This window comes from Melozone crissalis, unplaced genomic scaffold, assembly GCF_028551555.1.
Source record: "Melozone crissalis strain CALT ecotype California unplaced genomic scaffold, PUWL_Pcris_2 ptg000005l_1, whole genome shotgun sequence".
In the NCBI taxonomy this organism is placed as follows: Eukaryota; Metazoa; Chordata; class Aves; order Passeriformes; family Passerellidae; genus Melozone; species Melozone crissalis.
This window is the reverse complement of record NW_026535783.1, coordinates 21225308-21252673: the sequence shown is the minus strand read 5'-3', so window position 1 is coordinate 21252673 and position 27366 is coordinate 21225308. Positions and strand designations below refer to the sequence as shown.

Genomic DNA, 27366 nt, shown 5'->3' with positions numbered 1-27366 from the left:
TAGCAATTCTGAAACTTAACAACTCCAAAAATGTGCAGCATATATTTAAAGTGGTAAAACACAAAACATAACTTAGGAAAAAAAAATCACAAAATCAAAACTCCTGTTTTTTTTATTTCACCAGTTAACATCTTTTTTGCTAACATATAACAAAGTAACTTGTGAAGAGGACTGGAAATAAACAAAGCCACTTGATTCTTTCTTACAGAAGAAAAAAATATATTAACTGGGAGTATGCCATAGGAAATTGGTTAATTGAACTTTATTAAGTGACTCTAACCAGATGTTACACACCAGACAATTAACTAGACAATGATTTAATGGCTTTACTCAGCTGTAATTATAGAACAGAGATTAACAAAACTACACTTAACAGAGGAAGGTCCTTCCTTAAATTAGTTTCACATGCCATTAAAGCAAGCAGCTTTTGAGCAAACTGCAGTTTTATAGATTGGTATATTATCTGCAATTACTGCTAATTGCTATGAGCAATGATTGCAATATCTCTGGAACACATTAGTTGCTGACACTACTTGAATGTGGCAACTTCATGGCTAACAAGTATACATGTCACTGATGTATCATTACTTGTAAGTGACTGACAGAAGTGTTCTACCTTTATAATTGGAATTGCAATAGGCACTTTATCTCGCATAAGGTCTCTACTTTTGTTCCTAATAGGCCAGTTTATGTGTGCAAAGGTATCAAATGTAGCAGTTAATCCTCAAACAGTCTCAGCTGGATCAAGGGATTATTCATGTAATCAAGTACAATACAAGTACTCATTATCAGGCACTCATGCAGCTGGAATAGTGGGAAGACTGGGACCAACACATGGGATGCATGATAACCTGTTTGTGAGGGAAGGTTCTCCTTCACACACCACACCATCTGGAATAAGGCAAGACAATAAACATCCCACTCCAGTGACAAACACATTTAAACTGTCCATGCTGTAGTACACATGTGACAAGCAGATACCAGACACATGCTGGCTTTCAAAGAAGAGCACATTTTTTTCTAAGCTGACTTCAAGGAATAAACCATCAGAGAAGAGAGACACTTTCAGTCTCTGGGAATGATGATGCAATCCCTGCTTGTGCCACATCTACTGTAGTAGATAAACGTACAGCCTCACAGGCTACAGCAGCAGCTGGGGGATGCACTGAGCTGCGGAGACAAGACCTGGGGAGAAAAAAAATTCCAGTTAAAAACAAGTTATTCGAGACTCAAGCATGGACCTGACAAGGAACTTGTATCACTCATATTGATTAGATACATGACAATGCTTCTGAAGTTTTTTGAAGACACATGGTGGTGCTAAAAATCCTGATCACTACAGCCAGTGTGAGATGGGTAGGAAGCATTCCCATAGGTTACCAGATGATTACCTCACCAATGTTAACCTTGGCATCAACAAAACTGATGCCCAGTGCAGATCCTCAGAAATCTGGAGTTACGGCACTGTCCTAATGGATATGAATGGGCATCACATACAAAAGAAAGGAAAGAACGAAGAGGAATGGAGCAAGGTGTATGAATGACAAACCACTTTAATAGCAACTATGGGCTAATGCATTTTTAAAAATGAAAAATATAATATCTAAGGACATCAAGAGTCAGACTTCACTTAGTGAATCCAGCTCCAGACTTTTACTTATTGAGGAAACAGTTGGAACTGCTGTCAGCAACAACTCTAGCAGGAATTCACGCCCTGAATTCCACCCATTGTGGAAACATAATTCCTGAGACAGCAGACATGTGGCAAGCTGGTGAGCACTTGAATACAGTGGCTCTTTGTGACAGAAGCTTACAGGGACCCCAAGAAATAATCCAAGACCATTCACCTGACACCATGGCAAGATCAGCCATGCCATTACTGACAAGTTTGCTTAACCTCCTCTTGCAGACCACCCAGAAGCTTCATTCAAGCAACTGGTTCCCATGCCTCCCTCTCCTACAGTTCAGAAGCACACGGGCATTCCGTACATGTACCATTGGCACTACCAACAGGAGAAAGTTGATCTTTATATAGTGGCATTTTGTATATTTGCATATTATGCTTCTGGGGAGAATCTTCTCTGCCAGCCTAAGCAACCCGCAACCCACCACCCACCACTAGAATGCCCTGTTTGTAGTTAGATTAAATAGATCCCAGGTCTCTCCTATCAAATTCCATTCTCTTTCTCTCCTACTAGGACACATCTCTCTTGGAGTACAGCGTCTAAAACAGGACCATGGTTTTACAACTGGAGAGGGCAGAAGGCTAACTTCACGTGAGTTTTTTTCAAATCACATTCTTACTCAGAAAGGTCTTAAATTGATGGTTAATTATAACTAAAATCACATTTGTTATTTAAAATATTCCAGATACTTTTTTGTAGGCATTGTGAAGGGTCTTATCACAACTGACATCTGGGGTTTCCCTTCTCTGCCTACTGCTAGGATGGGGCAGTTTTAATTTCTGTCAATTATTCTGTCTGATATTCCTTAGAACAGAGAATGGATTAAAAAATTTCTCTGTACATGGGATCAAGGGCCTAAAAGCTACTTGCTGACTTATTAAGTCCTTGTCCCCTACAATTCACCACTGTCAAATTTACTCAATGTAATCAGCTCCCTAAGGATTTCATTTTCTCTCACTCCTTTTGAAAGAAGGCTGAAGTGGCAGTTCAGGGTCTCTCACAAGTGGCTCATACTCACACATGATTCTTCCAGTACTGTCTCATACCTCAAATCACTCTCCTATCACTATGAACCTAATTGATTTGACATAGTTTTGAAAATTACTTATATCCTTCTGCCACATTTTAGCCAGGGAAACTGAAATAACTGAGAAGCCATGACAGCCCAGGGAACCCCTTCCTCCTGCAAAAAAATCCTCTGTCAGGAGTCAGCTACTTTAGAAATCAAGACAGTAAAAGGCCCTTCTCTCTCAAATATCAAAGCTGACTCTGAAAACATTTTCAAAATCTCCCAAAACAACCAAGACTGCAAACTCAAGTTTACCACTGCATTCTAATACTAAGGGAAGCCTAAGATCTGTTTATTCTGTTTATTTAGTAACTTAAAGAAAAATATGAGACCATGGAACTTTTAATTCAGAATTTTGATTAAAAGAACGGATTTGAAATTTAGACAACCACTAACAATCCAAATTAATCTACCTTCTTCAGCTCTATATATGACTAATTCCTTCTGTTTTGGAGCACCAAACAAACAGCTTAACCAATCAATGCTATATTTCATAGTCCCCAAGCTGGAGGCTCCTGACCTTTCAAGTGAAATATATCAGAAGCCTATTCCTGTAGATATGCGGACTGAAACAACAACAAAGTAATAGATTTTAGTGAAGAGGTTTTACAGGTATGTAGGCATTTCCAATTACATAACTTGCATATTTCTTTTAACTTTGAAAGGACGACAGTTATGAAGTTACTGACTCTGCTTGAATGATCATGAAACATTAAATAATAAATCTCCTAAAAATTTTAAACATGTTTTTATCATGGCCTTTAGGTAAAACAATTCTTTTCAGGCCTTTTGAATAAATTTGGGAAGACAAAAAGTTAGCTCTATACATAAGCAAAGTGCATCAACATTTTGACAGCATATAAACTTCATGTACTTAATTCCCATTAAATCAGAACACTTCTGTACTAAAGTCCGAGTTCTATTCACGGTCTTAAATCCTTCCTTTTTTAAGATATGCCCTACGTATTTCTGATGCTTTGCCAGAAATTGCAAAGATACAGAGGACATCAGCCCGAGCAATGGACAGCATTAGTGGCCACTGAAAGCACCCTTGATTACAGTTTCTAACCACCCATGATGCCTAAACCAAGCATGTTGGCAAGAAAATCTAACTGAAAATAAAAAACACGTGAAGGAGGACTGCAAAATTGGAGGCAGCAACATCACATACCGTGACACAGAGAATGACAGGAACAATATAAGGCAGACAGCAGCCACTGACCCTAATCCAACAGCAGTCATGTATTGCAGAGTGGGTGATAAATCTGAAAGAAAGCATCAAACAATTCAAACAAACCAATCAAATAGTGCAGCATCAGTCTGCTCATAGCTGAAGTATAGCAACAAAACCCAGAAGCTGGATGTACAGCTCAGTTAATGAGAGTAATGGAGCTGACTACCTAGTAGTTACCATCCAGTTGAGGAATAAAGATTAATTAGAGTATTAAAAAAATTATTGGTAAAAATATACCTGCCCTTATAGCACTATAACACCACTTTCCATCAGCAAATTACACATTTCTAGAGAATATGCCAGCCCTGCATAAATGTTACAGAATTGTCTTCCCTTCATATTGTCGACTGAATATCATGAAAAACCCTAAAACTTCATTTAACTTCTTTGTGGCAGAAGAAAGTGTGCTTTTAATACAGTTTTCTACCTTTTTTATGACAATGATCTATCACACAATATCTTGTAGATGGCACCTGAAACAGGGCCATTTGGATTACATTTAATTTACAGATTTGCCTTCCACAAGTTGAATTAAGAAATATTTCTCAAAGGATTCAGCCTCTCCAGCTGCAGAAGTACATTAGGGCAAAGGACACTTTGACTGTAAGTGCATTGGATATAAAGGCAAACGGATTTACAGCAAAGGCCTGACCAGTCCTTCTCTCTTCTTTCTATGCTCATTCTTTTAGCCCCAAAACCAAAATCCACCTATTTTTAAGACAGCCTCTAATGATGTGCTGCCTGTTGATAAATGACAAATTCAGAACAGAACAGTTCTCTAGTTATTCTACAGCTATTGCCTAAACAGTCCTAGCAATGGAACCGTTAAACTTAAGGAGTCTTTGATCTTAGCACAGTCTCCACAACAAAGAGCTGCCTGCATTATATTCTAAGTGTGGTGATAAATGAGCTAGGTCCTAAGAGTAATTAAAGAAAGAGTAACTATACAAAACCTAGAAATAAACACAGAGTTGTCACCACAAGATCAGTTTTAGTAATAATTTGATATGGAGGGGATGCACCTCAAACACTCCATGCACCACATGATTTGACATCATTCCAAAGTACTGCCTCCTTTTCCAGCATTACTGCCTTTCCTAACTCAAATTTGCAAGACTTTCAATTCAAAAGCAGATTTTAGGGCACATAGGAGACTCCAGTGGTGCTGCTTTCTTTGTCAGGAGAGGGAAGTGTTTGCTTTTTGCTGAGACATGAGGTGTGAAGAGGAGCTATGGTGGAAAGGAAGGAAAGAAGTGGATCCCAAACTGCGCTGAGATAAACTCATTAATTGGAAATATTTTAAAGTCAAAAAGTAAATCAAAATAAAACCACACTGAGAAATTTACAGGGTTTTAAAGTTATGCTACTTCTATACTTAAGAAACTGTACTTACCAGTATTCAAATTAGCCATATTTTTCATTTTTGCACAGTATCTTCTGTTTTTTTTAAGATTGTAAAATTCTTGATGGACCATCTGAACATTCTAAAATAAAACTATTGCCTCTAAAAGCTAAAGCATATTGTGGCTATGTGTTTCCAGTTTTTGTTGTTGTTGGGATTCTTGTATTTTGTTATTTGTTTTGGTGGTTTTTTTTTTTTGTGGTTTTGTAGGGATTTTTGGTTTTTATATAGTTTTAGTTTTAGTTATTGTTTTTGTTCTTTAACTGATTTTTTAAATCTTTAGACCAATATAAAACTATCTTAAAATATACTTCCAAAATGTCACATTTTCTGTGCTTCAAATCCTTTGTGCACAAAAATTGCTGTAAAGATTTAGATGTGATGCAAAGAAATAACAACAGTGAAAACCAGGGAAAAACAGGAGAGTCCATTTTAGAATGGACTGCTGAATCCATTGGAGTGGAATAGTGAAAAGCAAGAAAATTTTTCACTCTCTCATCTTTTCAATCCTTGAAGTCAACAGATCATGAATGGCAAAAAAAGAAACAGCCACAGCAATTATTAGTTTATGCTTCCAAGCAAAACCATGACAACTTAGATTTTTTGCTGAAGGAAAAATTTACTTACTTTTAATTTGTGCCCAAACAGCACAGGACTGTGTTCTTACCTAAAAAAGAAAACACAAAAAATCACCGTTTCTCATGAGAAAAATTTATTGTTATTAACACCCTCTGAAAGATCAGCCATCAAAAAAAAATTACTATTTGGAATGGAATTCGTTATTCCATTGGTAGCAGCCTCTATATTGTTTTAAGAGATTATAAATTATAAAAATAAGATTAGACATAGAACTTTGCTGAAAGGTTGGCTCTAGCTTTTAGCTCATTATTCTTTCTTTCTTTTTACAACCTTCCATCCATGGAAGACTTTTTGACATTGCTTTGATCAGGGTTCAGAATTTATGAAATGTGAAGATAAGGATAAATATGCTGTGTTAACTCTCTCCCATGCAGAACATGTATGTTAAAGTCAGGTATCTGATGGCATGTTTTACAAATACTAGATGTAGCATTTTCTTCAGTTATGATAACATGCTTGATAATTTTTAATAGCTGTATAGAATACTTACAATTAAAGAAATATTTATCATGGGTCTGCTTTTGCAGACTTGTTAAGCAAGTTTGATTTTTTTACAGTAAGCTTTGGTCTCTGTAAACCATTTTTCCCCAGCTCTTCATAGTCATAGATACACAAAAAGTTCTATTCTAGGTTCTATTATCTATTGTGTAATTACTGTGAAGTGTATTTTTGTAGTGCTTCCTGCTAAATGACTTTCACAGACTTTCACATAATGCATACACGATACATGCATTTTTCATATTGTAGCAAAGTGTGTGTTACGATGTTCTGAATAACTGTCTGTTTGAGAAAGGCTACAGTTTGAAGCTTTTGGATTAAAGGATGAAGGCACATTTGTGTGAATAATCTCACTTCTGTGTGTCTGCATGCTGAATTGTCAAATCTCAATGATTCTTAAATCCATTATTTATCAGGAGTTTTCCAGTTAATTAAAAACACAAAAGAATGACAAGAAAAATCTTCTTAGAAGTGGGAAGATAAAGGGATGGGTTTAGAAAACCAATCAAATGCCAGATTCTGGGGCAGAGGTGTGAGCGCCATAATTTTGAAATAGTTGTCTTCATGAAACACTCTAGTGTGCAGAAAATCAGACATCTCCTGCCTATCAGAGAAGTTACTGAGGTCTCATGAATCTCAGAGAAACAAAAAATAAATAGAAAGTAAAAACCTCACAGCAGACAGCCTTTTCAAGACCTCCAAATCTGAACAATGGAAAGATGAACACGATAATATGTTAGGGATATTCAGTAATAATGTTAATAAAAATCAAAACCAAGCAATGATTTTGCAGCATGATGATACAAATTGTAACATTTTTAGTATGAAAGGAGACAGAAGGGACCCTTAAGGATGCCAGAATATGAAAGGGAATAATGAGAGAGATTAGAAAGGGAATAATAAGAGAACATTAGTTAGGAGCCTATTACATCTATTTCTAATTTGTCTGTATTCAAATGGAAATGTGCTAAGAAGTAAAAGACACTTCAGAAATGCTGATTTCACAGGTATTAAGAATTGAGGGCCAAGCATTTTTTAAAAAAAGAAGACTGAGCTCTTGAATCCAAATGCAGTTACTTTAGTAATCATATTTTTAGAAATGTGACAAAACTCAACAACCTGCAATTCATAATTCCGATTTTTTTTCAGCTGTCTAATACCAGCAATTGCACAAAATAAAAGGGCATGACAACTGAAGATAAACCAATACTTTTGAACCAGCAGTCCAACTTCCATTTTGAAGAAGCACAGCTGCAAACCAAATCAGTTTGGTATTTGCAACCCCAATAATGATTCATAACTGTTGCATACAACTCTGTGTATTTCATCAACCAACAAAAGCCATACAGGAAAGTGTACCTGAGGGAGATGATGCATTTTTAATGGTAGGAAGCAAGAGTGACCTCTACAAATAACTGTAATATTAATCCATCAAATCAGTGCCCCAGAAAGCACATCTGCAAATATCAGCAGTGAAAGATTAGAAAATAATCCATAAGAAATAATAATGTCAGTTAGAAGCAGCTTCACAAACGGCTGGTAAAGATGTATAAGAATCTACTTTGCTCTGTGCAGCAAAAACCTCCACAAAATAAAAGAAGTTAAAATACTCCAGTATTAGAAAACACTGAGGGGTAAAGAGCTAGGGAAGCCAATGCATAAGCCCCCAGGATAAATAAACTAAGCTCAAAGATATATTTAGTAGTGCTTGAAGAGGCCAAACTTGTATACATTTGACTGATTAACAATCCTGCTCCACAGAGCACATTTTTCTATGAAATACAGTTCATTGTCCAAATTCTAAGATATTTTGGATGTCAATGTTAATAACTTAACACTACTTATGAAATGAAATGCCTTCTACTGTAATTTTCCTACCTTTCCCCTCACACAATTAATTAAAAAATTATGACAACAGACTTGTATCAGGATCCAAAACCACTTCATCTCTGCTATAAAAATTTCTCAGACTACTGTTAAATAGTACTGCACTTAGATTAGTAGATACAAGAATCCTCATATTGAATGCACTTGTTTTATTTCATTGACTTTGAACTGAGGCAGTTACAGGTAAAAGGTAAATCCTTTTACTCTGGAAATACATTTTGATAGTAATACACCACTAGGATAACAGCACTTTAGAATATGCATAAATGAGGATGTTACTCACTATTTCTTAAAAGAAGCTGTTTTAACTTACTGAGATTTGGGTGTAGGCTTCCAAAATTGCAGAGAATTATTTTTAAGTGACTCACGGATCAGTTTTTGCATGCCTCCTTGCTTTGTGTTGTACACACAAAGTCCTAAAAACTCTATTTTGATGGCAAGGTAAGGTGCTGTTTAGGTGTTTCTTTCTTTATTAGAGGTTGCTTAGTTCAATTTTTGTATTTGACATTCAGGAATTGTATTGCACACAAGGAGTTATCCCTTTCCCATACAAGAAAAACTTTCTAATGCTGAGACTTATATTATAAAAAAATTTAAAACTGTTGACTCCGAGATAGATACAACTGGAAAACTAGATGATATGTACATTTTAAAAACTTTTTGTTTCTAATTATAAATGCATATTTACTTTAAAATGATAAAAAATTAATGATAAAAATATACTTTTATTTTTTCAAGGCTTTCTCAATAGAACTGGAGCTTACATTCACTGTCGTTTGGAAGGTAACAACACATAACAAAATATATTTTTCCATGTAATTTGGAGAATTGGGACATTTTAATATAAAATATTTAATTAAAAATTAAAATGGGTGAATTCATCATTGCTAAGGAGTGATTTTCAAATTATCATACTAATCTCTTTTAGTAAATTCTGGCACAATACAGATATCTTCAATTACTGTGGGCAGGGATGGCCATTCATTTTTAATTATTTTCCATTGTTTGACTTCTGGCATTCAGAGTTGCTTCAACATTACAATGACCTAAGTACCATTAAGGAATTTTAAGAGATATTTAAAGAGCTTCAGATTTAATCTAATTCTGTCAACTAGGAGATCCTTGAAGTGTCATAAAAATTTAATACCCAGCTAACATTTTCGTCTTTTTCCCCAGCAACATTTCATTCAAGAGGTGTAAAGAAGAGGTTTTAAAACATCCATTACCTTATTCCACTCACTTATTATTTTCAAAAAAACACAATACTCTTCTCCCAGCTTTAAAGGAGCATTATAAAACTTCCCATAATAATGTCTGTCTCCAAGAGCAATTGACATATTATCAGCAACATCCTTTGCCCGAAATTCAGCTGCCACATATCCTTTAATGTCAGTGGTGTTACTAAAGAAAGATGTAGCAGCAAAGGAGTCACAAATAAAAGTGCTTTGCAAATCCAGAGGAAGCACAATCACTTGATAAAGACTAGAGTGAAACAAAAGAGAAAAGTAAATATTAGCCCTCATGTCAATGAGATAGGCATCAGATATTAATTAATCCATACTGGTTTTTCTCTATTTGTACCCTCTTAACTGTTTTTTATTAACAATGTCCAATACAAACACTTCCTATACTAAAATATTTCTCTGTGTGTGTGTTCCATTTCAATTTTAACTAAATGCACTGCATGCACGACTTAGAGCTGCGTCTTCTCATCACATTCATGTTATTGCTACATGCTTATTGATGTTCAGAAGAACATAAAACTGACATCAGACTATCTCCTCCTCCTCCTCACACTGAAGCTCACCTATGAAATAATATGCAATTTTCTCAAAAAATTACTTGTAAGTTCAAAGAAACAAGACCTCTTCTGTTGAAAGGAGGAGTGGACAGGTACCATTAAAAAAAAATTAATCAAACCTGTCTTCATACCTCTCAAAACAATGTTTAGTCTATTGTATTCAACCATAGGAAGACTATTCATTAAGGTTGTTACACCAGCCATTCCATGAGACCTTCATAGCTTTCAAGTATTTTCTGCTTCAGTGTAATATTGAGTAACCTTTCATTTCTGTCTCAGTAAGGGGTCAATCCTTTTACTCCAGAAATACATTTTGATAGTACTACACTACTATGAAAATAGTACTTCAGAATATGCAAAAATGAGGACATTATTCACTATTTCCTCTGGCTCTGGGGGGAAAAATGTACCATTTGCATGAGTTCATTGGAAAAGAAAAATCATATCAGTAGAGGTGTGTTTGTATCCATCAATAAAGATCTACTGTAACCTCACTGTAGATAAAGGGAACAGAAAAACAAAATCAAACCACAAAGCCAGTGGTGAAAACTCACAATTATCCAAACTAGGATTTTGTTCCAGAAAACAGCAAAAAAGCCTGAAGCTAAAGCTTACTCTGCTAAGGGGAGAGAAACTGGGAGGTTCAGTTCAAGTCTTTCTCTCATTGCTAAAAAAATAATCTTGTCACCCAAAACAGCTCTAATCTGTATGTAACATGCATCTGCAGAATGTTTTTTGAAAGACAAACCTGATTGGTCCATTTTGATCTTCTGCTTTCCGGAGTCTGAGCAAAGGTGCAGAACCTTTTACTGCAACAAATTCTAGTTCTGGGAAAGGGGGATCTGAAAAGTGAATAAACACCTGTGGTTCAGAAAGGTTTTAGAAATATTTCAGGCATCAGTTCCTAGCAACTTTTCAATTCTTTTTTCAACTGCTAGCTGGCTTTTCCGCCAAAACATCCTCAATTGAGACTTGAACCCCAAACAGCCAAAGCCTCCAGGCAACATAAATTGGCCAAGAAAAACACAGAGAAAATATGATCATGGTGGTCTGGCAGCCCCTGTACTTCTCCTAGCTGGGAAAAAGAGAGATGCTCAAAAATGGTGGTTGACTACAGAGAAATGAGCCTTTCTGACTACAGAAAAATGAAGACTTTGTTGGAGGAAGCAGTGTTACTTACTAGACTAATTGAAATGGTCAGGGAGAAGAAAAATATCAAGCTGTGCACAGAGCCCATTGCAAGAAATACAATGGTATGAATAGAAGAGAATTTAGTAGTGCCAAAAGTACTTTCAAGAAAGCAACTTCCTTAGATACTGCTCGTAGTCAGGTAGCAATCTCCAGGCCCTTAAACTGGATTTCAACATGGATACAGAACTCTAATCTGTTTTAGTGCGAATTTGCATCAAGGGCAAGGCTGAAAAAATAGTTCTTCCTCTAATTCCAATGGTAATGATGACAGCTGCACACTGAAAAGGAAGTTACCACTACCAGCCTGGAAGCAAAGCTGAAAATAGATTCAGTGTGTACAGCCAAGGGGGCAGAGTGTGAAGCATAGACATCATCTAGCCCAGAAGTCTAAAAGAACTTGCACAGGTAAATACAGGTATAGCTAGGCTTTTTGAACACCAGTGTATCAGGCTGCTGATATGATATCTGACTGAAGAGTAAAAAATGCAGTGCTTATGCACAGAACACCAAGGCTTCAGAGCTAGAAAGAATAATCAATATCATGAAGACAAACAGAAGAAAATCAATGCAGATTTCCCAACCTTAAGTGACGTCAGGCAGAATATTGCTGAGATGCATGGATTTTTCAAAGATCTGGAATACAAATAGCTGCATGTATCTTTTGAAGTGTAGAAAATCATTAGTTTTGCAGGAGAAAATGAGGCTTGTTAGAAAAACTGTCAAGAGGGTAAGTAGTTGCTAAAAAGGGAGCTAGAAAATTATGTTGAAAGCAGAAGTACTGGTGTGCAGGAAGGTTATTAGAGGTTAGTACTGCTAGCATTTTGGTAACAATCATGGTGCAAAATCCCAGTATGTACAGATTAATTTTGCTGCTCAATGTTAGAAACACAGAGATTTTACAAAAGGAGAATTGAACCACCCTAACAGCTGTTGTTGTTCAAAACTGGGATTAAATTCACTAGTACAAAATACAAGGCGATACACCTAGGCTTCTAAGAACAATTTATGCTAAATATTCTAATTGCCTTTGAGTAGTAGAAATGGCATATTAGTGTATCTCAGAATGAGTGCTAGGCCCCAAAATGACAACAAAAAGCAAAAATCCAGAAGGCTGCTATAAAAGGCATATGAATCAGGCTAATATAGCACTAGAATAGTAGCACCCAAAATACACAAGGCCCCTGTGTGACCATTTCATATGACCTCTGCTTTAAACACAGATGAAATTTATGAGGGGATACAACTTTGGCACAGTGTGCCCAAAATAAAGCTAGCAGGCCATACAAGCATCCCAACCAAGAAAAACCTCTACCCCTTGACAAAAATCATCCTCAGAAGAACCTCCTGAAAGCCTACCTACCCAAATAAATTGCTTTGGTAGTTCCCTTTACCAGGTTATCTTTAAAACCACAGTATGGGTGAACGACCAGTAAAGAAACAAGCTATGAATGTTTGGGATTGAAATGAGAGTAAGATTTATACAATGGTCTACAGCTTCCTTGCCTGGGAAAGCAGAGGGGCATGCACTGATCTCTCCTCTCTGATGACCAATGACAGGACCTGAGGGAATGGTCTGGATTTGTGTCAGGGGAGGTTTAGTTTGGCTATCAGGAGAAGGTTCTTCACCCAGAGGGTGGATGGGCACTGGAACAGGCTTCCCAGGGAAGTGGTCACAGGACCAGCCTGACAGAGCTCAAGAAGGATTTGGACAATACTCTCAGAAGGCACAGGGTGTGACTCTTGGGGTATCCTGTGCAGGGCCAGGACTTTCACAATCCACATGGGTCTCTTCTCAGCATATTCTATAATTCTCTGAAAGCAATTGCTCTACAATTACTTGCTTCCCTCTAGTAGAGTCAGGGCAGAAAACCCTTTCTGAGAGTTTTCTGAGTTAATGAAATGCACTGCATGGCTTCCTGCTGGAACAGGAAACATTCTTTGCTCCTGTTTTTAATACATCTGCAGCCACAGATACTGTAAAAGGTACAGGCAGAATTTCTATCTGAACAAAATAAATTAACAACTAATATTTGACAGCCAATCTTTAGGCCCTCTGCACTTTGCAAACTTAAGGAAATATTAATTAAGAAACAAAAATTATCTCTTCATTTCAGTGGTTCCTTAGCACAGACACCGTCAATAGAGAGAGTGACAGTAAAATATATCTCTCAGGGTGGTTTTATCTGGTATACTCCTTCTATCTTCCTTTCCTTTGACATTTAGTATCACCACAAGACATTATTATTAATTTCCCTAAAGAATTTTTCAATTTCCGAGAAAAACTTGGGAATTTCTTCTCTAATGCCAGCCAGAATGACCATTGCATGCACAAGAGGAAACAGATGTGGACTCAGATGACAAGAAGATGGACGATGACTAATTTCATAACAATTTCTATTTTCTTTAATTTGACAGGAAAATACAAATAATGAAAATAAGTAGCCATCCAGAACTGATAGCCCTAGTAAGTAAGTAAAAGAGAGAAGAATCTGAAGAAATACATAGTGCTGTTAAAGGATGGAGTCTTTTGCTATGTTTAGTTTCTAGTAAAAAATACTAGTTATTAAAAACATCAAGCACACAGAAGACAATCTAATCTGTTTTAATAAAAAGAGTGAACAGTTTGTAGCAATGTGAAGGAGTAATAACACTAATAACAATATAATTGAAAGGAGTAGTTTAATTTTTGCTTTGGTGATCAGAAAATAAACTCTGAAGAAGTTGTTCTGTATGCATTATTTGCCCACTCTGACTTTTTTAATAAAATAAGAACTTTGCCCAGAAATTAAACACCTAAAAATATAATTTAAAAGAAGTCTGCTGGGAGGTCAATATTACTGCCGACCTAAAAATTCTCTTCTTAAAAACACTGACTTAACACCACAGAGAACAGCTGGAGGGAAAAGGGGAATACTACAGAGAAGAAAGGACTTGCACTAGGTGAAGAAAACAAGATCCTCCAGTCTGTTCAGGTCCTGTTACCACCTTGCCTTTCTTAAAGAATTAATTTTTTTAAGTCTTCACAAGCAGAACAGACTGGCCTATCTGTAGCAACACCAGGCAAACAGAGAAGGGCACAGTAAGAAATCAAAGTCATACATTCATAGATTTATGCATACATTGTCCCACTCTAAGCACTTCCTTGTCATATCAGCCTTATGGTTAGCAACACTTGAACATTTAATACAAAGGCTAATTTTCTACAGTGAGAATCCATCTTCTGATTTTGTCTCTGAACCTGAAGGCAAGCCACAAGGAAGAAAGTACATGCCAGGAAGTGCTTCCTGCTGCAGCAACTAGAATCATCCCAGGCCTCAATGCTGGAGCCAAAGCCTGCTTGGTGTTACACTCTAAGGGCAATAACAAAGCTTTAAAAATAATAATGTAATTGAACAACTGGCATGTTGTTCACATGGCAATTCTTCACCAAACTTGACATTCAAAGAATCCAAATCAAAGACTCTTCTTAAGGCTGGGTTTTAAATAAAACAACCCGTTAGTGAAACAAGAACATTTGCATGATCTTAGTTCCCTGCACACAAGGGATTTCTTTCATCTGATGCCTATATAACTTAGATCAAAGTTACAAGGTGCTTCTATAGCTTGAGTTATAGGACATCAATATAACCTGATATATCTATATAACCTGATATCAGTACAACTTGAATCATAACTTTCTATATTAAGTAACCTGAATCATACCCTTTTATACCTATATGAACTGAATCATAACTTTGTATACCTATATAACCTGGTAAAAAATAACTTTCTGTACAATGAAAAGCCTAGTATATGTTTAACTAGCTGCTTAATGCTGAATAGACAAAAAAGAAGAAAAAACACACCAGGTGGATAGCTTCAGAAAGAGATAAGTATAGTACTAATGAGAAATTGGCAAATGTAAAGCCACTTAGCCAGAAAACAAAGAATTTAGGCCAGCCAAGACCAGACAGACCAAGGAACACCATAACTATGCATGCTCCAAAGACAAAGCTGAAAAGTTCAGATGTGAGAAGACCTTGGAAGCCTTCATCAAAGACCCCTGATGACCTCCAAACTGGGGAGGCACAAGTGCAGTGCAGAGAGCTTTTTATAACCATGAGATCATACCATGTAAATTAGCTCTGGCATTTATGCGATGATGTTGCAGTGACATAGTGACACGAATCAATACTTACTGTATAAATATACCACAGCACTTGACAAGGGTGGGTGAGCTAGGTGGAGTTCTGTCCTCACCACCAGCACTAAAATAAACAAATACCTACTCTACAGACACAGTTCTGTGGGGTTTCATTTACAGCCTTTTTTGGGCATCACATGGTTATTTGAGGGCTTTATGTCCAAAAAGTTTTTGCTGAATTTTAAAACAAAGAAATAAAAAATACTGCTGTAAAAGTAAAACTAAAATAAAGTAGAGATATTAATAAAATAGAAAACATTGTTTACTGTTTTTATTACTGTTTGAAGAGTAATTAACTTTACTGCACATATTTAAATAAAATTGTTCTAGTACAGAGTGAGAAGAGATTTTTCAATTAGAGAAGAACATGATGTGAAAAGAAAGGAGGGAGAATAAATAAATCAAGACCACATCTACAGAAAAAATAATTTAGACCATCTTTAAAGACTGGTCATTTCTGGAAATCCCACTCATGTGATGCCCTTTGCTGACTGTGGCTTTGTTCCCTGCTGTGGTGAGTGTCACGCCACGCTGCTGCCGATGAGGAGGGTATGAGTGCAGCGAGCGGCCGTGCAGCCGGAGCCGGGGCGCTGCCTGGCCAGCACGGCCCTGCTGCAGCCGCGCGCCCGGGCCCGGCTCCGCTGGGCCTGAGCCCTGCTGCACAAAGCGGCCTTTCTTCCTCTCGGGTACAGCAGCGCCCAGGGCCAGCACACCCGCAAAGTTAAACGGTCCTGGGCAAGGAGAAGGGGGAAAGCGGGGAGACGTGCTCCAGGGGAACGTGGCTGGCACCTCTCATGCAGCAGTGACTGCCACCTGCCCTCAGCCGCGAGCGAGAGCCCACAGCCACACAGCCGCAGGGAGCCCGCTGGGCCCCGTCGGGCGTCTCCTGTGTCGGGGCAGGGCCTGAAGGGCCCCGATCAGCTGCAGAGCACCCCTGGGCCAGGAACTCCGCCTTTAAAAGTAAATTCAACCACATCTCGCTGCTTCTTGTATGGATCGTCTCTAGGGTGCGTTATGGTCGCCTCACTCGGCCGCCATGTGCGAGCCAGGCCGATCCCCATCTGCTGGCTCATTCCTGCCTGCACATTTCTATGGTTTGTCTTCTGCTCCAGTTCTTCCTGTGGCAATTTTCCCCTGTGATCTCTAGGAACAAACCGAGGTGTGTTGAGTGCTGACATCTGCTGTTCGGCAGACCCAGGGGCAGGTGTTCAGGGTCCGGCAGCAGAATGGGAGCTCGGTGCTGTTGGCTCAGGGTTTGGATTAGGGTCCTTCCACAATGACAGCCTCCTAGCCCTAGAGAAAGAGGTCTGGTCGGAAACAGCGCTCACTGCTCTCACCCCAGCTCCTAAGCCGATGGCAGGACCTTGCCTGGGTAAGCCGAGGGGTGCAGCACTTTGCTGGAGTCTCAGGGTAAGCGCCCAGGCCTACAGCGCCAGATACTTCCTATATCCCCTGTCTTTGCGCAGCACTCTGCAGCTCTCCCTTCCTCCTGGACCTTGGCCAAGTGTCATGGTCCTGTGCACGACCTGGAACTGCTTTAATGGGATGTGTGGCACAGGACACTGGCCACATATGCATATGTTCGTATGTACCAAGATGAATGCACCTCCCTGGCCATGGGAGAGGATGAAAATTTGGTCAGGGAAAACTCAGCAAGGTTTCTTTGGTGCTTTCAACTAGAAAGCCTGACAGAAGACACCATGTTTACTTTTCATTATTTCTCTTCTGTGAGCAACACTCCCAAAGCAAACAGTATGGAAATCAGAGTTCTATTTCTCTTGCAAAGCATTGGCTGTAAAGCATAGACTGTGTCACCGATATTAATTGCTTTGTAAACAGAATAAGAGAAATTATCTGAATGTTCATGAGTTCACAGAGACTCAAGAAAAACTCTTACTATGGAGGAGTTCAGATTAATTATAGCGAAGTGGTGTTCATATGAACTTAATTATCATGCATTTAAATAATCTCTGCACAAAAATACAAAGTGTATGCATATGTATGAAATTATTTACATGACTGGCAGCTAATTTCCCCCACATTAAAAAAAAAAAGTAATGATGCTCGTGTTTTTATCACTTCTCTTCCCTCATTATATAAATCAGAAACTCCTTTCTTGGCAATTCCCATGCTCTGATGCTGCACACTTTACTGGATAGTTTCTCTGGAGGTACATGATGCTCTGGTGCTCTCAGAATAAGAGCTATGAGATCACCACACCTCCAACAGTCTTTCACTTCCTCATTGGAAAGTAGATTTTGGGTTTTCCCTCCTTTTCCAGACCTTAAAGAACTCCCTTTATGAAAGAATGAGTATAAATGTTTTCCATCCTACATCAGATCAGAACAATAGTCTATCTTTTATATGCGTGTGTACATCCAGAGGCAGATGAACAAATCAGACATCACAATCTGATTTGTAACGCTGTACATTTTCCACACACCAAGACAAAGGGCTCTACAAGATTATACTAAATATATGATGGAATACATTCTCCTTATTTAAGTAACTTTCTAAACTTTCTGCTTGTGAGTCTACTTTCTCACTCGTGTTCATATGAAGACAGAGATGAGATACAGGAGTACGTGGCTTGCGGACAAATCTTGGGCTAAACCAAAAAGAACAGCAGCTGAGAAATACAGGAAGTACTACAATTATCTGAGGTACACAGACTCAAGGTCAAGCCTACTCAAACCCCCTGGAAAGTACATGTACAAATATATAAGGAATTGCAGCATGTGTGAATAGTATGCCTTGAGCAAACTCAAAATACAGCTTGATTGTAATCAGAAAATCAAGATGAGGAAAAGCAATGAGAATTTAACCTTACAAGAATTATTTTACAAGAAGAAAATGTAATCAGTTACTCAGGGACAAAAGTTCTATTTCTAGTGTCCAGAAACACTTTTGGTCTTACTATGTCTTAAGTCCTAGTGGTCTGTTCTAAAGCAAAAAACAGCTAACCAGACTCTGTAAACATATACGCATTCATGAACTCCCAAAACACCAGAGTTTTCATAAAGAAACTACCCACAGCAAAGCTCAAAACCAGACTGAAATATCAATAGAATTCTAATGTGGCTGAACTGAAAAAATTACTCTTATTCAGAACATTAGCAATGAAAGTAAAATAGACCTAGCTCCTTATTTATTATTTTGTTTTTTAAACACTTTAAAAAATGGTTACAAAATGGTTCAATCATCTTCATTTCATATGTAAAAACAGGTAGTGAAATTAAGAACAATGCCTCCCTTGAGCATGCTTTATTAAAGGATATTCCAAAAGGAAAATTAACAGAGCCATATGTAAGTAGTATAATCACAAGTATGCCCACAAGACACTCCTTTCCTTCTCTGGAAAGGGACACGAGATTCCTTGCTTAAACGACAATCCTGCTACCATCCTTTTACAGCTACAATACAATTACTGCCTAATAATTTTTGATAATTGACTCAATTTACTATTTCCAGTAGACAAGTGGTGAGAGCTTCTTTAAAATAATTTAAGACAACATAAAAGACTGTGCAAGATGACTGTTACAATGGTCCGAGAAGCATTTGCTAGACCGCATTTACCATCAACAAGCTGACAGGCAAAACCAGCTTTGTGCTCAGCACCGAACTAATTTTTTAGAAGATGCTACTTGACAGGGATAAAAACAGGCTTTTAGGTCCAAGTTCTTCGGTTTTTTTTTCTTTAGAAATAATATGGATATGACATATCCTCATTCAGGATGAATATGGGCATAGATATAGATATTCAGGATATAGAAATAACTTTCATTACAGGCATTCACAAATCTTGTTTTTTTGAAAAAATACCCACTTATTGCTAGGATTTACATACTTATTGTGTTCTGCAACAGTCTAAAAATTTACACAATCAGTATCCTTGTCAGGAAAATAGGTCTGTAAGGCAATGATCATCCAATTGCCTGGGACATGTCTCTTCACACTATTCATAACTCCACAGTTAAGATTTTCCAAACTCTCAAAATATAGAAGGTTTGTAAAAGTCAAGGAGACACAACATCTGGGTTTGCTCCCAGCTGTGGCTACAGACCAAGTAATCATGTACCTCTTCAAGGATGGCATATGAAACCTCAAACAACCTATGAGAACATAATCGGTAAAACACTTTTGTAAAAGTCTCAGTTTCCCTAGAGCTTCTGTGCTTAAGGCATGTCTTGCATTTCTACAATACCATTTAGCTGGAAAAGCATCAGAGCTAATAAAGCCACTTTTCAGAATTAATTTGGCAGATAAATTGAGATCATTCCATCCACCATGGGAAATGCATACATGATTACAAAATAACTGAACAAATTAAGATGAAAATAATAGTTTAAATAGTTTAAATAATAGTTTAAATTATAGTTTTTATATAAATTAAGCTGCTTGCATAGGTAATACAATTCCAAGACATAAGACACATAAGTCAAAACAGCACTGCCAGAAGAATTATTTCAGCTGGATCCTTTTCATCTTAGATGAGATAACAACACAACTAAACCTATTTAAATTCCACCATTGGGCAAGTTTTTCCACAAGATGATTATTGGCTTTTTAATTTTCTGCAATTTCTGGAAAAACTTAAAAAATACATACTTTTATGTTTTTTCAGTGGAAGTCAGAAAATAAGAAATGTTTTCACACCAAGTTTTTGATAAAGACTCCTAATATGATAGAGCAACACCCATCTTTATTGCCTATTGACTAAGATAACTATCAGGTATAAATGGGCTTGTGTAGTAAAATCTCCTTTCAAAATGGAAATAATCGAACTTTTACGCAAAGACCTTTCCTGGGGCTATGCATATGCATTTGTTAAACACTAGCTCAGCAGAGAGGAAAATATGCCAGCTGCCAAGACACAAATACCATTTCACACAGCACCTGCTGTGAAGTGTTCTCTAGAGCTCTGCTGAGTAAGTGAACTGATGCAGTCCTGCAGAATTCGGGAAATACCACATGATGACAGACTAAAAAGCTTTTCCTTTTCTCTGAGTGTGTATTCAAAAATTACCACTATCAACAAAATTCTGAGATATTTTACTAGCTTTTTAAACAAAGACACATGTGCTCATGGGCACTACTTTTGAGTGACAATTAGGGAACTAATGAAAAGGAATTACCAAATCATTACTGTAATTTCATTTAAAAAAAAAAAAGAAACAAATAGGTCATTGTATATCTTAAACAGCAGCTTTAAGAAACAGGAGATGTTTTACCTTTCATGAAGCTTAAAACCATCAGGTTTACTATTGAAAATACATCAAAACTATCAATTTCAAAATGCAAATCTCCAGCTCTTCCTAAGCAGTCAGAAGAGAATTGATTCCATCTAGTGGCTGAACAGTTACAGACACTGAGACACCTTTCATGTTCCTTACCTATTATAATTTGTGTCCCTGACAGGAAGAGAGACACCATCATCAAACACTGCACTGCACTTCATCTAATACAGAGAGTCTGACAGTACAGGGATGGTGAAAACTGTTCTAAACAAATCAAGACTCATAAGATGTTTCTCATCACAGCATTTTAGTGACACACATCTTGCAAAATTGTGAACCTGAGGCTCTTTCTTCAGAAGCTGATTTGCTCAAATGTCTTTTATGTTTTGTACTCTGCCAATTAGAGGCAAAAGTATCTGCATGAGGTACTTGCAGATTCCTGTACTCTAGTTTGGATTCTTGCAGACTTCAGTGGTATCTGTTTCTGTTGTTACAAATACCAACACAAAGTGCATCTGAGATACTAACTCCACTGTGGGGAGAAGTTTTTCTTAAAAAAAAGCCTTAGCCTCTAAAAGGGTGAAGAATTTAACTCAGCTGTACTAGATACTAGTCTTGTGGCCAACCCACCAAACTATCTTTTCCCTGATGTCTCAAAATGACACATTAACATCTACACCTCAATTTTTCTCCCCCTTCTGGCTCTGAACTCTACAAAACCCATGAAAACAAACAATGGACAGTTTTGAGCATGGAAAAAATATTTGGGAACCCACCATACAACACTGAGATCAACAATGCAGATTCACTTGAGTCTCTTACGCCCACTAGGTGCTTTTGTAATTATATAAAATAAATGGCAAGACCTACCTGTAATTTGTGTTGTCATAGAAACAAGCAGTGAAAAATTCAAAGCTACCATGGAAATATTAATAGAGTAATTGGTGCCTGGTTGCAAGTCTAAACAAACTTCAGGAGCTTGCTTGTGTGTGGAAAGTTCAAAGGTCATTTCATGAAAGAAGTTCTTCTGGTACCAACGCTGGCCTTGCACATGAAACTGTAACCAAACAATCACAGCATGAAAATCGAAATGTTATAATACAATACATGCAATCAGCCATCTCATGCTCTTAATTAGAAGAAACAGCAGAAGAGAGCACTGCTTATGATGTGTCAAAACTGTAGGCATTGATAGTTACTCAAATTCTAATCCTTCCAAAAGTTAATTCGTCTTGATCAGATCTGATATTTTCCTGGTTCTTTCACTTCTCCTCCTAGTCTATCCTCTTTTTTATTAATTTCCCCAAGGAAATTAATAATATATAGGCTTCCACTAATGGCTCACTTTTATTGAAGTATACCCTCCTGGTGAATTAAAAAAGTAAGCTCATGTAAGCACCTCTCCAGTTACACCCTGTGGTTCAAGACAAAATCAAGTATTTCCAGTGAAATTTACAGGCTCATGGGTTCTTTTTTTTTTTTTTCAGTAGGATTTTCTGTTTTATTGTTGATGACTGAAATGATCATGAAGTCAGTAACTTAAAGCCTCTCCTGATCAAATGATTTCTCTGAAATGAAAACAAAAATGCTTGCTGGATATGAATTGTGCATTAATTTTCCTTTAAATAGATCCTATGCCTTCAGATAATCTCTTACTGTCTCCTGGCACAGAGAAACTTGAGACAACAGCAGGTGGTCAGGAGTCCTGGCAGAAGTAGTTCATGCACAAATTCCCCACTGGGATAAGGGCAGACTGAAGGCATATCGCAAGGCAAAGAGAACTGACTCAGTGGAACCGGAATAGAGTCGTGTGAGTTGTTTGCCTGAACATGGCAAAATTAAAAGTACACATAAGGAGAGTAAATTAAGAGTTAAGTATGGGAAAAATGATCAAGAAACAGGGGACTACAAGAGAGCATGGTGTTTCTTTGGCTGCTATGCAAGATTATTCTTTGGGGTTTTATGAGACATTATTATGATAAGGAACACTGCTAGCAGTGAGTGTTTGAAAAATTAGGTTTTTGATTGACAAAAATTGCTTTCTAGATTAAAAATACAAATTGTCACTTACTGAGTATTTGTCTTCCACATCAGTTCCCCTGACATTTCTCCTCCATTTCAAGCAGGTATCATTAAAAATTAATACATTATTGAAAGCTTCCTTTACTGTAGAGACAATTAAAAAAGAGATCAACTTAGAAAACTCTACCTCCTTCAGCTTAATTGAATATAAGCAGCTGAGAAGAAAAATTTTTTTAAAGTTTTAAATTTCATTCTTTTCTGAGACAGAGGGGTAGGCTATCATTTCTTTTTGAATGAACAAACAGGATAAGTAAAGCATGATCTTTTTATAGAGAAATCGGTTTTTGGGGAAACCCAAGCATGCTATTTAGGAAATCTAACACATGATTTACTTGTCCAGGCCTAGAAGGTTATAATGACAGAAAGATCAAGGGTTCAGGCCTCCTGATTTAAATAAAATTATCACAGAACAATTTGTCATAGTTGATGCCCTTTGGGAAAAAGCATGTGAGCAAAAGCATTTTTGTGGATTCCAAAAGCAATTATTTCTCAAGGTCTGTCTCACCAGAATTAGTATATCAGAAGACAAGCCTAAAGTCCCTATGACTAAAACACTACAGAAATCCACTGTTAGAACATGACTTCTGTACAGCTACTGATAACTGCCAGAGCCCTGTTAATCACTGGTAAACACAGGAGCATTGTCAGTAATCCTCATACCACTTAGATTAGTATCACACAGCCAAGCAACAGGGAGCTCTACTACAGAGAGAGAATCATATTTCAAGGCAAAAAATAGAAACCAGTAGGCATTGTACCATGGACCAAAATTCTGTACCAATCCTGCCTCAGTCAGAAGGCAAGTCCTGAAAAAGCAAATTTGCAGAATCTTTCAGAAGGGCACTTTCTGCCCCTGGTCTCCTTGCTCATAGGGTCAGTGGCCAAGTGAGCAGAAAGAAAAACATCTTGGAAAAAAGAGGATGTTGACAGTGGCTACATGCATGTAGCCAGCATAAAGAATTATGAAGTCTAGGAAACAGCTCCTTTTCCTGTCTGTTAGACTCAAATCAGTGAACTCTGCAGCACAGTAAGTTCTTTTATAAGCACATAGAATACAAAACACAACCTACCCTTTGTCCGAATTGCAACTGTAACTGAGACAGTGATGTTTGCAGAAGAAATGGTAGTTATATTCACTACATAGTTACTTCCAGAGTCCAGATCTAAACACACCTTTGGATTATCTTCACTTGTACTGATGTTAAATATCACATCTTCTGAGAATATCTTCTCATCCAATCTTTGGCCCAGTATATGAAACTATTGAAACAAAGACAGTAATGCAATTTGTTGACTCTCCAAAATTCAGAATACTAGCTTATTTCATCCTATTGGTTCTTAAAGGGAACACAGGATTACATCTGGTTTAGAGAATCAGTTCAAGGAAAATATATATTTTGACTAGCTATGGAATGTCTTAACAAACTAGATCTTTAGTTCTTCTGTCTGTTAAAATTATTAATATTATTTCATATATTTCTACAAGAGATAGAAGGAATCTATAATGGAATCTAATCCAATCTATTAGGAACCTAATCTACTGCGGACCCTACAAAGATCTCCAACTGAAATAGTAATGCGTAAGCAAATATTGTTTCTTGTTTACAGCACAAAGATAGAAAGTACATCTACTTGTTACTTTCTTTCCCTTTTGCTAGTTATTCCCCCGTGCCCCACAGAAGCAATAGTAAGACAAAACGCCAAAAAACAGTAGACAAGCTTGTCTAAGATTGTCCCAGTGTAGTGAAAAAGAAATCTGTTGCTTGTATGACATGAAGGGACAGACAAAGTTCACCTTCTCTGGCTATTCTGAAGTGTCTTTCAGATGACAGAATTCAGGAAAAGCATGTGAAGAGAGCACATTATACCAGAGACCCACAGCTTGCCAGTTACCATTGGCTACATAAAAAATAGTTTCAACCTGTTAGGGGAACTGGGAAGCTGTGTTTTCCATCTCATCAGTGCTCAATAAAAGTACACAAACTAAAAATACTTTGGTTATAACATAGGAGGAGAAAGATGGGTTGTTTTCAAAAATTATTACCCAACCTTGAAATGTTTTCTACATTAATGTACTTACCCTGGACACCCTAAATAATCCTTTTTATTTTTTTTCCTTACTTGTAGATACTAAAAAAAAGGAAAAAACCAAAAAACACAAATACAAACAAACCCCCCTTTCTTGGGATGTTATTGTGAAATCATGGAAAGTCTTATCATGTTGTTTTGGCTTTCAATAACACTGACCGAATTTTTGTTTCTGGAAATTTATGCCTTAAGTTTTATTCTTATGCTCATGTAGATTTTAAAAAAGAAAAAAAAAGTCCTTACAAAAGTTGTTTTCAATTTCCAAGAAAAATGGTTCTAAAATGTTCAGATATACATTAGTTGAAACTTCTGAGCAAGGCACACTATTTTGATATACCTTGCATTTTTAAAACATGTTATATCCAGTATCTGCAAGTGAGACACAGTTCAGTTGAGATGCTTGTCAAAGACAGGGACAGAGCCCAAGTGCTGCACTGTTTTCTGTGGCAACATGAGCTTGAGCTCTTCAACGGAACTTCACTAAAACATAAACTTATGCAGTAACCTCTTAAAGATTCAAACAGGCATTTAGGTGATTTATGGGAATGACACCCTGAACCCTGAGTTTTTTCACCTACCTTTAGGACAGGAATTTCCTTCTTTCTTAACACAGCTAGTCACCTCCAGGAGTTCCACTGGGAAGATTGAGACAAACTGCCTCACCAACAAAACCCACAACACAAATATCCAATGCTGAATCAGCAGATACAACCACAACAAAGTAACTCCCAATCTCAAATACTTCCATTATTACTTACTGTGTATGTTTCCTGCACTCCCATTCTTCCGCTTTTCCTTTGCCACCTCACACATGTTTCATTGAAAATGGATAAATTACTAAATAATTCCTCCTCTGTGACCAAAAGCATGAACACAGAAAGAAAATAATTACTTCTCATGCATAGCTTATGTTTGGAGCAATTTCTTATTTCTTACTTTTTCTGTGGTTTGGTCTTTTTTTTGCTTTGTTTTTTTTTTTTTTTTTTGTCCAAAAAGGAAAAAGCCAAAGAAGGTAAGCACATGTTAGGCAGAAAGCTTTCTCTTAACTGTGTTGGCTCCTAAGCTTAAAATAACAGGCTAACTGAAGAAGCATGTCCTGAGCTAAAGACTGTGAACTCTTTAAACATACAGCCAGCATTACATAAACTGCCAAGGAACTTTTAAGAAAGCTTCTGTGTTAGACTGGAAAAGAGTTTATTTGTAGCTGAATCAAAGTTTTGGTTCATTATTGACTTGAGTTGCTTTTTAAAAGGTCTTGGCATTTTTTTTCTTGTTGTAGAATAAACAAAATTAAATAACACAGCAGAAAACTTTTCCAAACAAACACTAGATTAAAACAATGGAGCCCACAGAACCAAGCATGTAGGAAATACAGCTCTAGCTACCACAGATACATCCCTCAACACACAGCTGTTAATTTTTACACTTTCTAGAAGAGCAGGCTTTCTCAGAGACAAAGCACAGCTAGGAAGGTCAGCTCATCCACACTTTTTTTCAGCAGCTCTCTCACTGCTGTTATTAGACACAGTGCAGTTGCTCTTGCATGATGAGATAACATTTTCACATAGCTAAGAGCTAAGCTCCTTCTGGTCACAGCTCAGATTGACAGCGAGCATACCTACTCCTTTCCTTCACCAGCCTTCAAATTTTCATTCCTTTCTCCCACCTCCATATTCTCTTGTTACATTCACTATATGACCAAGGTCATACAAACCCAACCTCATATAGAATCTAAGCTGAAAAACACTTACTAGCTGCTGAAAAATTGAAAGGTATTTATAGAACAGCATTGGTAGATACTTCAGGAAATATTCACAAAATAGTTAGTGAATTGTTCTGATGTTAAAGCAAGCACAGGTCAGGGCACTCTTCCCTTGCATATAAACTTCATTACCATCTCACAGGGGACCTCTTGTAGCATGTGGATATCAAGCTGGCACTAAAATAAATCAGGACATTAAGAGTTTCTAGCATTTCTAGCATTCCATACTTAGGCAGATATTTAGAACCACAATGTAACTGTTAATGTATTTTGCAGCAGTTTTTTTTTTTTTTTGATTATTAGAACTGCCATAAAACTGTTTTCTAACATTATCTCCCTCTCCATATATTCAACAAATACACGCCTCATTCACTAGACCAGTTCATCTCCCAAGTAATTTTAACTCCCCCATTCCACATTAATTGTATCTGGAAATGCGGTTGAAAGCTTTCATGTTTCCAGGGCAGAAGAAAGAGATTAATCTGTGTGTCCTCTAAAACAAGTTTCTTATAAATAGCTGTGTGATTGACTGTATTTAAGGGCTGCTTATTGTTATCTGTTTTGCAGTACTGCCCCAACTCCACAGTCTAAGGCTTCTGTACCAAAAC

The 27366-nt window shown here is 37.2% G+C and overlaps 1 protein-coding gene across 1 annotated transcript in view; it reads right to left on the bottom strand.

Annotated features, from left to right (window-relative positions):
* Positions 1 to 200: 200 nt before the first annotated feature.
* SUSD1 (sushi domain containing 1) overlaps positions 201 to 27366 on the bottom strand; it is a 41385-nt gene continuing 14219 nt past the window's right edge. The window contains exons 8-16 of the mRNA XM_054287115.1: positions 25755 to 25849; positions 23979 to 24168; positions 22898 to 22992; positions 21697 to 21883; positions 10964 to 11057; positions 9641 to 9896; positions 6018 to 6057; positions 3926 to 4019; positions 201 to 1185 (exon numbers count right to left, since the gene is read on the bottom strand). Of these exons, the coding sequence (XP_054143090.1) occupies positions 1047 to 1185; positions 3926 to 4019; positions 6018 to 6057; positions 9641 to 9896; positions 10964 to 11057; positions 21697 to 21883; positions 22898 to 22992; positions 23979 to 24168; positions 25755 to 25849 (1190 nt within the window). The 3' untranslated portion in view covers positions 201 to 1046. The remainder of the gene's footprint in view (positions 1186 to 3925; positions 4020 to 6017; positions 6058 to 9640; positions 9897 to 10963; positions 11058 to 21696; positions 21884 to 22897; positions 22993 to 23978; positions 24169 to 25754; positions 25850 to 27366) is intronic.